The sequence below is a fragment of the Zea mays genome, chromosome 5 (genome assembly GCF_902167145.1).
Source record: "Zea mays cultivar B73 chromosome 5, Zm-B73-REFERENCE-NAM-5.0, whole genome shotgun sequence".
In the NCBI taxonomy this organism is placed as follows: domain Eukaryota; kingdom Viridiplantae; phylum Streptophyta; class Magnoliopsida; order Poales; family Poaceae; genus Zea; species Zea mays.
This window is the reverse complement of record NC_050100.1, coordinates 91,731,823-91,744,042: the sequence shown is the minus strand read 5'-3', so window position 1 is coordinate 91,744,042 and position 12,220 is coordinate 91,731,823. Positions and strand designations below refer to the sequence as shown.

At 45.2% G+C, this 12,220-nt stretch overlaps 2 protein-coding genes across 5 annotated transcripts; both read right to left on the bottom strand.

The window, feature by feature from the left end:
- Positions 1 to 2,042: 2,042 nt before the first annotated feature.
- On the bottom strand, positions 2,043 to 9,052 carry dsy2 (desynaptic2). 4 transcript variants are annotated; one of them, XM_008647094.2, is made up of 14 exons: positions 8,763 to 9,052; positions 8,530 to 8,606; positions 7,790 to 7,827; positions 6,474 to 7,509; positions 5,792 to 5,932; positions 5,658 to 5,721; positions 5,279 to 5,574; positions 4,534 to 4,674; positions 4,405 to 4,468; positions 4,177 to 4,326; positions 3,982 to 4,040; positions 3,095 to 3,229; positions 2,602 to 2,693; positions 2,043 to 2,511 (listed from the first exon to the last, which is right to left on the bottom strand). In XM_008647094.2, the coding sequence occupies exons 1-14, from the start codon at positions 9,035 to 9,037 to the stop codon at positions 2,443 to 2,445; spliced, it is 2,637 nt and encodes an 878-aa protein (XP_008645316.2). In that variant the 5' UTR covers positions 9,038 to 9,052; the 3' UTR covers positions 2,043 to 2,442.
- A 971-nt stretch (positions 9,053 to 10,023) lies between these two features.
- Positions 10,024 to 11,957, bottom strand: LOC103626702 (zinc finger protein CONSTANS-LIKE 3). Its single transcript, XM_008647090.2, has 3 exons — positions 11,096 to 11,957; positions 10,866 to 11,003; positions 10,024 to 10,729 (listed from the first exon to the last, which is right to left on the bottom strand). Exons 1-3 carry the CDS (start codon positions 11,705 to 11,707, stop codon positions 10,358 to 10,360), a joined length of 1,122 nt encoding a protein of 373 aa, XP_008645312.1. The 5' UTR covers positions 11,708 to 11,957; the 3' UTR covers positions 10,024 to 10,357.
- Positions 11,958 to 12,220: the final 263 nt, after the last annotated feature.

Below are 12,220 nucleotides of genomic sequence, written 5' to 3'. Positions count from 1 at the left end.
CAGATCCCTGTGACCCTTGTCTGCTTCCTTCAAGCGACTGCCTCCTACGAGCCAAAATCAAAAGGCTGATATGAGAGCTACCTTACCACTTTATTATGGGAAAATATATACTCCCTCCGTTTCTTTTTATTTGTCGCTGGATAGTGCAATTTTACACTATCCAGCGACAAATAAAAAAACGAAGAGAGTATCAAAAGCTGATATCATAGCTCTGTACTGAACTCAACTAATAAATCCCCCCCACCCCACCCACACACACACATGGGACTGTATTGGACATATTTCAGTTTTTGTCACGTTGAGGCTCAACCGCTCAAGTGCATGAAATGTTGAGGAGCGAGAGTCTCTTTTTCTCTGGTCCTCGGTTGATTAGGCAAGGCTCCACCACCTCCCCGCAAACAAAACCTCAGACCAACTCCAGCAACGGCGCCCTCCGTATCCTAGGGAGCGCCCTCCGCGTTTGCGTAGGCGGAGCGCGGAGGCGTTTCCAGCAGGGACCGTATACGGCGCCGTACTCGGAGGAGGGAAGGGTGGCCGTTTCCGTTGCCGCCAAAGGTCGGAAAACGGATCTCGACCGAAGGCGACGGCGGTGAAGCTTGCTTCCTCGACGCGGTGGTACTGTCCATATTCGGCCGAGCTCCGGCGTGCTCCCCGTCTTCTCCATCGTCGCCGTCGAGGTATGGAACAAGTGGCGCTGGCCGGATCTGGCGCTGGCCGCTGTTTGGTCTCCCACAAATTCTTGTTTGCAACTACACTTCAATCAAATTGATCCCAAGTCAAAATGCAGGGTTGCCCAACTAGCTTCGATTTGTGGGTCAACTCTTCCAACAACCGTGGACAAGAAATTTCGCGGATTTGGTAATTGAACACAAGCGGTTTGTAGAGGTGAGGTTTTTAGGTTGCAGCTATCCTACTGACAAGATGGCTTCTTCATCTAATCCGTGGCACTGACGTTTTAAATGCATGTACGAGGATCAACAAGTGCTACACATGCTTCATGCATCTGCCGTTGCAGACGAGGAAGAAAAGCCACATGTGCATAGAGGATCGGTTCCAGGTAGACGTATTATTCATCGGGATAGGTCTTCAGGTTATGAGGCTTGTGGAAGACTACTTTGCAAACATCCCTGTGTACAATGACGACATTTTCAGACGACGATAGTACCCTGGTTACCATTGTTTCATTTTCGTGACCAGACCTGCCACAAATTAGAACCGCTAGCATCTACATACCCTAGAACCAATATTCGCGCAACATAACCCTAGAACCACACATATCGAAACAGTCGTTCAGGTTCTATGCCTAATATTCGCAGACCACAAATCATAGAACCACATAGATCGAACAAATGAAGCAACTAAAACCTAATAGAAACCACAGCGGAGTTCAGATCTGGACGGCGTACCGAGGGCTCGAAGGGCCAATCGCCGACGAGGAGCAAGCACTACCCGAAGACGTCGACCGCCGTCGCTTCCCTCTCCGCTCCAGCTCGTTTGCAAAAGCGACGGTTGAAGTGCGGGGAAGAGAGAGAGGACGCGAGAAAAGGGAGCGAGCAACGGCGCCGCGTGTTCACCGCGCCCGGATACGGAGTCCCCTGACCGCGTGAACAGTGGCCTCGGCCGCGTATTTTACGGAAGCGTATATGGGGCATTGCTGGAGTTGGTCTCACATAAAGATAATGTGTGCTTCTACCAAATAAATATACTAATCATTTGGGATCCTTTTGGGACAGCTCTAAGTCTCCAAAAAAAACATGTTACAGCAGCTCCAACTTAGGGCTATTTTGGGAAAATAGAAATCTCATAGAAAAATGGAATTTCTGAACTAACCCTTAAATTGGAGATCTCACTCCTATTGCCATGAGCCGAGGAGTGGGCCGGACGATCCAAATGGGCTTATGGGACGATCCGCTCCAACGCGCCACGATTGGTGGCGTCCAACCAATCCATGGTTGCGGTCCCGAGTTAAAAAGCGAGAGAGAGATGGAACAACGACATCGTAAATCTGTGCATAAACCAGTCACCATTAGACTCCAGTGCACAGCATCAAGCAAGCGTCAAATCACGTAAATATCAAGACACCTCTTCATTAGTATTCCAGCTAGCAACAGGGTTTGGCTAGAACGAAGAGGAACAGTACACACATCCTACAGGTCGCATATCGCTGAAAGACGTCTGGGTGTTGCAGTGCAGCAGTGCACTGTGCACATCGACCAGGTAGCAAAAACCCTAACGGAAGGTACGACCCAGAAAATAATACTAAGGACGTCTAGAAGTAAAATAGCCTTTGCAAATCTCGATTTCTGACAAAACCTATGTGCATCATGATTCTCCTGTACCCCTTTCAAATGGAACCCTAGACGTGTTCGCATGTGCATCCTGCGTATCCTAATCTTCGCACCGGTGATATGTACTTGGACAAAGTGAAGCAACTTCGATCAGTCAATCAACAGTCTCTGTGATAAGCTCCTTGAGCACGTATTTCAGGCCATTCATCCTCTTGCGTGCTCTCTGCAGGAGTGCCAGCACAAAGAGGTGAGCATTTGGTCAATAAGGTGCACATCAGCAGCTCATGAGCTTTGGAAACCGCTTTCGACCTACCTTCTGGACCTCTGCGATTTTGGTTTCTGCATCGTTGAGCTGAGCGCCTACTGTTTTCTCGGCATTTGCTAAGAGCTTCTTGTGGGATGATTCTGTCGATGTAAATAATAAAAAGACAGAATGAATCAAATGGTAACTCCGATGGTCAGTGGTAAAAATGATTGTGGAATAATAAACAGCTTTATTGGTCAGTGATACAAATGAACACAGCTATAGTTAAAAATGCAGAATCAATGTCTGCATGAACACAAAATCATCGTTCAAACTCAGCTAAAATATTTCCAAATAGAGAAACAGGTAGGAGCAATACCCAATACCATTGAAATGTATGGATAAGCAACACTTCACCGGTATTTACTTCACAAGGCTTGATGCCACAAAGTTAACATGGTTTCACAGTTTTTTTTTTTTGAAATTGTAAGAAAACACGAAATGATCCATCAGATGCTTCATGTACATAGCTCCAGAGGTTAGGCGTAGTGTTAAGACTTACTTTGCTTGTCAGCTACTCCCTTAAGTTCTGCATGGTAGGATTCAAAATCCTCAAGAGAACTCCTGCAATTCAGAAGCTGCTTGTTGACCTCCTCCTTGAACTTCTCATGAAGAATTCTTAACTTTTCTTGTTGATCTGTTTATCAAAAAAAACATAATTTGTTAACTAAAACATGCAATAAAAAAGAAAAAAATACAGGAAAAAATAGGAAATTTAACATGGATGCATACTTAGGGGGTCTTTGAATACACTAGAGCTAATAGGTAGTTGGCTAAAAAATTGCTAGTGGAATTAGCTAGCTAACTATTAGTTAATTTGCTGAAAGTAGCTAATAGCTGAATTATTAGCTAGACTGTTTGGATGTCTCTACCTAATTTAGCAGCTAACTATTAGCTCTAGTGCATTCAAACTCCCCCTTAGATATGTATCTAGATACACAACATGGTACACGAAGATCCAAATAACAAAGAACAAAGACAAAAAAAACATCCATGTTGGATAACGGGGCACAGATAGATTAGGAGATGGTAATAACGAATTTCTCAAATAATCTTTCATGGGATTCGTAAAATGTTTCAGCACAAAGAATGATGAATGAGTTAATAAACACCAAATATGTAACACCATTCAAGCTGGGTTTTGGGGTTCTATTTGCACCATTTTTTATTATGCTTGGATAGTCATGACCGTATTGTTATGTTCTACTAAGTTACAGTTGAATAATCCAAATAGATAGAGAATGAGAAATCGTGAATATTGGATACAATGCACATCTTTAGAGATAAACTGCTCTATGATCGAGTACAGCCAAAAGAATCCTGTCATGATAATTCTCAAATAAAATTTCAGTTCCGGCTTGGAAGCATTAATATGACTGGAAGTTGTACCTTCAAATGTAGATTCTAGGCGTTTCCTTTTAGACCTGCCTGCATTGACCAATTTGTCCCTAAAATAACAGTCAAAACGACATGTATCAAGTAACTGTGCCTATAGTTTTTGTGATATTTGAATTCATATATGGACCCTGTATATATGTGTATATGAGGGTTTGATTTCAGTGTAGCACTGGGACAAGGTCTTACACGTCAGCCTGCATCTGCGCCTCAACCCCCTCAAGGTGCTGACATATAGTCTCTCTAGTAGCTGCAAGAATCTCAGAACTTTTCTTGCTTGTTTCAGACTTGATCTTAGTTTGAAACCTTCCCAGAACCACTATCAATTGATCAAAAGCCCTGGTGAAAATGAAGACCATAATCAGACAAACTAACAGACTATGACATATAATTAATTAACACAGAACAAGACAGAACCTAGTTAGGTAGTTTTCTGGGCATTGTTCTTGATCTTTGTCAGAAACTATAGTTTCTTGTGTTCCTGAAAAAAAACATTTATAAACTGCTAACAATGGAGTCAACAATAATGAAGGTAAGTAGTTTTACCAGAAGTGGCAAAAGGAGTAGGTGAAGATAAGTATCTTTTGTTCATTCTATCCTCTTTTAGTTTTGTTTTCCTGCCAACATACTCAAGGGGAGATTTATCTGTGCCCTTGATATCTGGAATCCATTTTTGAGATTTATATCCTGCATTTGAAGAACCACATTTAGCTATGAGTAGCATGCCATAAACATCGTTAGATAAGATCTGAAAGTTATGCAGTCAAAATCCAAAAAAAAAAGCAAATTGAACATATAAAATAATACAGACTAAATATACGTAATCTACCATGCACGATATGAAAAATGTGTTATTCCATTGATTACAAAATATTGTATCTTCATTTGAATATATTCTCCGTTTAAAAACTATTTTACGTTGCTGTAATTGACAAACAAGAAAGTCATGAAGAAATGACAAGATAACAGAACAACCTAATTTAAAGTTCATGCAAATATATGTTTGGAACTCTGGGTAAGGATGCAATAATTGGAAATGTAGACAAACCTGAAATATATCAAACAGATTAATAAACCAGAAACACTAAGAGGCACGGACTGCACGGTGAGCGCCAAAACATGTACATGGTTTATCATGCGTGGAAAGGGGAATAGGTCACGGTACAAAGTATCATTGCATTTGCCTTCTACCATTATGGAACACTAAAAACAAAAGGGAATGTAACATGATCTAGTCAAATGCTTTCCTGTATATGAAGTGTATGACAGAATGACAATGTGGTACTCTGACCTTTTGCAAAGCTTTGTTCGGAACTTTTACTCCCTTGAGTCCCTTCATCTTCAGTTGGAGAAAGGGGTGAATGAGATGGTTGTTTACTGTTTTCTCTTTCTTCTGCAGAACCAGGAGACTCACTACCAGGCGACTCAGTAGTTTGATTCATTTTGTCCTGATCCACCGTTTTAGGTGCGCGTTTCTCATTGAAGGTAAACACATTACCCTGCATTTTCTTCTTAGGTGTAGAGTGAAAAGTAGAAAATGGTTTCTTTGCGCTTTTGCTCAGCTCCTTGGAGGCTTGATCAAAAGCCCTGGCAAAAATCAAGAATGTAATCGAACATACTAACAAACTAGGATATATATACATAATTATTAACATAGAATAAGACGGAACCTGGTTAGGAAGTTTTCCGGGCATTGTTCTTGTTCTTTATCAGAATCAGTATTTTCTTGTGTTGCTGAAACAAAAAAGATAAAAACTGCTAACATGGACTCAAATACTCAATGAATGAAAGTAAACACTTTTACCAGCAGTGGGAAAAGGAGCAGCTGAAGATAAGCGTCTTTTGCTCATTCTGTCCTCTTTTAGATTTGATTTCCTACCCATATGCTCAACAGGAGATTTATCAGGAACATCAATATCTGAAGGCCATTTGTGAGATTTATATCCTGCATTTAAAGAACCACATATTAGTTATGAGAACTTGAGTAGCATGCTAAAAACTAGACTAGCATGCATGATAGGAAAAATGTTCCTGTTATTCCATAAATTATCACATAAAATCATATCTTCGATTTGAATATATTCATATGATTTTAGCTTACTGGAATTGGCAAACACGGAAATCATAAAGAAATGACAACAAGCTGAGACAACATAATTCAATGTTCATGAAATATATGTTTGTGAATTATGCATGAACATGCAAATAGTTGAAAATGTAAGGTAACTTGAAAAGTTTAAATATATCCAACAGATCAATAAACCCAGAAATAAAAACATGCACAGACTTAGACCGAAAAAGATGTACATGGTCCATCATGCATGAAGGAAATAGCCAAATAGGGCATGATACAAAGCATGTTGAACTTGCATTCTCCCAATATGCAACACTAAACACAAAAGGGATGTAAGGCTGTAAGCCAAACTAATGATTTCTTCTGTATGAATTATGAAGTACATGACAGAACGGCAATGTGGTATTCTGACCTTTTGCAAAACTTGTTTCAGAACTTTTAATCCCTTCATCCTCAGTTGGAGAAAGGTATGGCTGTTTCCTGTTTACTCTTTTTTTGGCAGAATCAGGAGACCTGCTACCACGTGACTCAGTCGCTTTATTTGTTTCACCCTGATCCACTGTTTTAGGTGTGCATTTCTCATTAAAGATAAACACATTGTCCAGCATTTTCTTCTTGGGTGTAGACTGAAAAGTAGATAATGGTTTCTTTGAACTTCGGCTCTGCTTCTTGGAGGATGCCAGTGCTTTCTTACGTCCCAAGGAGCGAGTAACAGGTCTTCTTTCATCAACTTTTGGACTATCAGAATCTGATTCAATTGGATCAAGGGACAGTTTACACTTTGTGAAGTTCACCGTTTGACGCTTCAGTGGATCTGGTGTCTTGATGTTATCAAGAAAAGGTGAAGTGAAAACCTCCTTGTTCCCTGAAGATGGTCCTTTGACAGTTTGACCTTTAGGCTGATCAGGTGTCTCCATGTCATCAGGGTTTGGTGAAGCAGCGGCCTGCTTGTTTTGTGAAGTGCCACCAAGGATCTCCCACAACTTCATCCTGAGCATCTCACTATTGGGTTTGGCTTTATCTGCAGACTCCGTGTTCCGTTTTCTTTGGGAACTTAAAAACTCAGGTGTCTCCAATTTTTCAACGCTGATGCCTTGTTCTCTTCTTGTTCCAAAGGAAAAGGTTCCTGTTTGCTCACATGTATTGTCATCAGGTTGTGATACAGAGACCTTCGTAACAGGATCAGCTTTAGGAGCCCCTTCAGTGGATACATCATGGTTCAGAGCTTCTTGTGAAACACGAAGTGAAGTATTATCACCTTTTGGTCTAGATAAACCATCAGTTCCTTGAGACAAGTTCCTGTCAAATGTAGGAGTTGGGGTAGCATCTCCACCTCTGGCTCTTGGTATACTACCTGCCTTCGGAATCATGATACCCACTGAGACCTTAGGAAATTTACCAGACGGGTATTGGCTGCTGGTTAAACTCCAATGGTCACTCGAAGTAGCCTACACATTAACATGTATCATATGTTAACTTGTCAAAATACCACTCCCTCCATTCTACAATATGAGTCGTTTTGGCTTTTCTAAGTACATAGATTTTGCTATGCATCTAGATATATGCTATGTCTAAATACATGGCAAAAGCTATCTACCAAGAAAAGCTATAACGACTTATAATCTAGAATGTAGAGTACAAAATGGGGATAACCAGAGCTGAAAAGCTTAAATTAATAATCAGTGCACCCTACAAGGGTACAACATAGAAGAGGAAATTGCTACTCACTTTATGGATGTTTGGCAGCTCAACTTCCATTGGGGCAGCTACAGATATAACAATAATTTACAAAATTAACTACAGGTGAACCTGACAAATTGGGAAACAACTGCATGAAATAAGACTCTGAAAGCATCTTGTGTGATTAAATCAAGCTTCACAAATCACAGTCAAGTAAACGTCACTAATAAAACATGGGAAGAGGGATAGATTCAGCAGCAAAGTGCAGCAATATGAGCAACAGAGAAAAAAAAGATGTAAAAAAATAAGCATACTTCCTGCACATCAGCATTAACATAGGTGGATCATCAATGAATCTTGACTAACCAGGGAAATTAAAGCAGACAAATATCAAAGCAATATAACCATCAAATCCATAAACTAAAGCATAGAAATGACGCCTGAGGGAAATTAAAAGTAAACACTGTACATTGTCACAGAACCACTCAACCACACCATATGCATTTACCAAATCAACAAACTTATTAGCATTTATGGCATAGACCAGTGCATTGGGATACATTTCCACTCCAAGCTGATTTTGTTTTTTTTTCACTCGAATAACTGCTCTTGGTCCAAATTATGCAAATCACATATCACAGCTAGATTTGACCTGACCTCTGCAGTAAGACCAGAGATTCTTACTAGACCATTTCACACTACCCACGAGCATTAAAAGCATAGAAGCCCTTACCTACTCGGTGAAATAATTGACTAGTCCCTTACAAGCATATATTACAGTAGCATACCACAATAACGTAGCTGTATGAGGTAGCAGCGCACAGTGATCGTCTTCCTCAACCACGATCCACAGGGTGGAGACACTCTAATAATTATAGCAGGAAAATCGAATGTAGTAGCAATAATAGACGCATACAGTTTTAACTAGATCAGATTCGAATGTGAGTATCCAAATATCTTAAGTTAGGGTTCGGGTGCCCGGTTTCTCACTCCAGGAAGGGGCGAGACGGGGTGCACATACCTGGTTGGCTCCCGTCGCCTGAGAAAGGATCGGCGAAGTCCTAGAGAGGGGACGGACGAAGACCTGGGCACGTAAATTAGGGCGGCGGGCGGCGAGGTTGATCGCCTAGTTGCCGTCGCGAACGAGCGGGCGAGCGAGGGAAGAGAGCGCGCGCGCACTCGGGGTGAATGTCGGGAGAAAAGACAGGGAGTGAAGTCAGTGACTGACCGATCCCTAGAATTTTGCCTGGGCCTGGAATGGGCCCGAAAGCTGCCTTCTCTTAATCCCGTCAGCATGCCTATGCCCAGAAAACTGAAACTAATTGTCTCGTTAAAACGTATCCTCCCAGCCTCCCAGGGTACGCCGTACTTTTTTCAGCTACACTGTTCATAGGTATACATGTATAATTGTATATTCACATCTATAAACAATTAACACATGTAGCTAAACTCTATTTTTATAAACAATGAACCGAATTAACCCTTGTATCAAATAGAATGTTAGGATTGGGATGGAGGGTGCCCGGCAGGGATGAAAACATATACTTATTTGAATATTATCATCATCATTATTATTATAGATTGTGAATAAATAGGATATTCACATTCTTGTTTTTACCATAAACTTCAAATTTATCATATATTTTCTCAAATGATAGATATAGAATTCGGATCAAGATAAAGATTTGGTTATTTTTCACTCTTTTATTGTAAGGAGTAAATAATACATAAAACGATTTATACAAAATTTTGTTCTTATTTATAATAATGTGCTTGATAATATATTATATATAGGTATTATATTTCTTAAAACACTTTGGATATCCACCCTCATTCTAGATGCCTCGAAAGTCTCCTTGATGACTAAGAACTATCATTTGGTTGATACAAGGTTCGACGCATAAGATCCACGTCTGAAGCATGGACGTATCAATAATTCAATATGGACACCCATGGTACGCAGGATGGAAACAAGCATACTGCATACATACGTATCCTTATCATTCTCATGAAACATCAATTTGCATCAGCTAAATCTTTCTCCCTAACCTTCCCATACAAGTTCGATCGGCAGATCTCCTGCAAACCGCGTGTAAAAAAAAACTAACGTGCGCCAGCATTCGAACCATTCGCATACATAAACCGATACGTGCGCCAGCATTTCAAACGAACGCTAGGATCATAGGTTGAACTGCGTGCCAGCTAGGGGCTAAATCTGCCGACTGCCGTACGGAGCCTCGATACTCTCCAAAGTGGGAGTGGATTAAGCACATGCACGCAACTTGCAAATAGATCGAGAGGCCTTTCCAATTATAGCATAATACTACATCGATCAATCGAAACAGATGCTAAGCATCTCTTCCTGACCCAAAATTACACGGTACTACGTACTATTAGTAGAACTGGTCGCCCCAGCAAACAAACGCAGCAGCAGTACACGCTAGCCTGCTAATTTAACCATGGCTAGCCCAAAACGGCATGTGATCGCCAACTAGGAGCTCGCCGCTCCAGCAAACACGTAGGCGCGCATGCAGCATGGCTCGCACGCGCGCCGGCCCAATCCGTGAAAACATGGGGCACGCGACGCGCGCGGCAACACTCACACGGCACGCGTCATCAGAATGTGGGCACGACGCCGTAGCCGGCGGCGAAGTCGAGCACGTAGCGGTACGATGGCTGCGGCTGCGGCTGCGGCTGCGACCGCGCCGGCGGAGCCGGCGCGGCAGCCTCGTCGAGGTCGGCGTCGGCGTCGTTGTCATCCGCGCGCTTGGCGAAGCGGCCCTTGATGCGCGGCCGCGACTCCGCGTAGGCCTTCCGGGACGCATAGCGGATCGTCTTCTCGAACCGCCGGTTTTTCCGTTTCTCGCGGTAACGCATCAGCCGCGCCTCCCTGCTCTCCGTGGCCGTCGCCGGCGTCGGCGTCGCGAGCCTGCCCGCCATGACCCCGTCACTGCGCTCCGGCACGGCGCCCACGTCCAAAGACGACAGCTGGACATTACCAGAAAACCAAGTTCAGATCGGTGCACCCTCCATGCATGCACTTACGTGCTCTTCGCGTTTTGATCGCAAAGCAAAGCAGACTGTTCTGTAGCTGGGACTGGGAGCGCAGAGCACATGGCCTTACGCTGTGGGTAGGAGTTGCAGCGTAAGGCAGGTACGCCGCCTTGGACTGCGCGAAGTCGAGCTCGATGACGCCGCCGGTCACGCTCCCACCGCGGCCGCACATCACGTCTGGGACCAGGCCGACCTCCGACGACGAGCCCTGCTCGACCAAAACCAAAGGAAGATTAGGAATAGAAAAACAATAATCACGAGCACGGTGACAGAACCACTTCACTAAAAAGGCACGCTTACGCTGTGGCCCAGCGACGCCGCCGTGTAGGAGCTGTAGGACGGCTGCTTGGCGGCGACGGCGACGCCGCCACCAAAGTCGAAGTCCACAGCGGCGCCGCAGTTGGATCCATCGTTCGGCACGACGCTGTCGGCGTGCGGGAACCTGGCGAAGTCTTGGGCGAGGAACGGGTCGACCACGTCGTCCGCGAACAGGAGGTCCAGCTTACTGGCGTCGACGACGACCTTGGCCGCGTCGCCGCCGTCCTTCCCTTCCGCGGCAAGGCCGAACAGCAGCGCCGCCTTCTCCGCGGCGGGATCAGCGGCGGCGCCGATGGGCTGCACGGGGACGCGCTCGTGGCGGCGCGCCAGCGGGTTGGCGTCGTGGATGTCGGCGTCGCACGCGGCGCAGAGCGCGGCGGCGTCGGCGCGGCACGTCACGGCGGCCGGCGCGCACTCGCACACCTCGCAGACCCACACCCGCTCGTGCCCCGCCCGCGCGTGCCCCGCGTCGCACCCCCCGCACAGGTACGCGCCGCCCGGGCACGTCCGGCAGTGCGCCGCCGCCGGCGATCCGCCGCACGCCCCGCACCGCCGTCCCCCCAGACCCCAGTACCTCCCCACCAGGGCCTCCATCGAGCGTGACGACGATCTCCTCGGTCGCTCCCAGCCGGCAGCCGTGAAAACCGTGTGGGTGGCACCTACTACCACTGCTTTCTTGCTTGCTTGCTACTAATGGCAGGGATTAGCAGGAAAGCTTGCGAAGCTGGGGCAAGCTGCGACTATTCCTTGCTTTATAGGGGAAGGAAGGAGAAGTGGAGAAGAAGCAGCAGCAGCAGTCGCAGCCGCGCGCGCCCGCTGTCGCGCGGGTGGGCGCGCTTGTCGAAGGCGGAGGCCGGAGGAGAGAGAGAGTAGATAGTACCGGTAGGTGGGGCATGGGCGGCGACGGTGACGTGGGCTTGGGGACACGTGGGCCGTCGCGGGCCAAGCGAAAACACGAGAAATGTTGATCTCGTGGATTTTTGGGTGGCGAGGGCCCACGTGCCGATGCCGGGTCATGGGAGCCGTGGGGCCCGCACGAGCTATCATCCCTGGTCTTGGCCGCCAGTGATTAGTACTAGGTCATTAGGGCATGTACAGTGGTGTTTA

What these genes read in the sequence shown, in the direction of transcription:
- dsy2 (XM_008647094.2), bottom strand. Translation starts at nt 9,037, where the DNA reads ATGCTGACGGGATTAAGAGAAGGCAGCTTTCGGGCCCATTCCAGGCCC. An exon ending in AGGCGACGGGAGCCAACCAG is followed by an intron (nt 8,607 to 8,762) that starts GTATGTGCACCC and finishes TATAATTATTAG; the next exon opens with AGTGTCTCCACCCTGTGGAT. An exon ending in TGCTCCTTTTCCCACTGCTG is followed by an intron (nt 5,722 to 5,791) that starts GTAAAAGTGTTT and finishes TTTTTGTTTCAG; the next exon opens with CAACACAAGAAAATACTGAT.
- LOC103626702 (XM_008647090.2), bottom strand. Translation starts at nt 11,707, where the DNA reads ATGGAGGCCCTGGTGGGGAGGTACTGGGGTCTGGGGGGACGGCGGTGC. An exon ending in CGGCGTCGCTGGGCCACAGC is followed by an intron (nt 11,004 to 11,095) that starts GTAAGCGTGCCT and finishes TTGGTCGAGCAG; the next exon opens with GGCTCGTCGTCGGAGGTCGG. An exon ending in CTGCAACTCCTACCCACAGC is followed by an intron (nt 10,730 to 10,865) that starts GTAAGGCCATGT and finishes GGTAATGTCCAG; the next exon opens with CTGTCGTCTTTGGACGTGGG.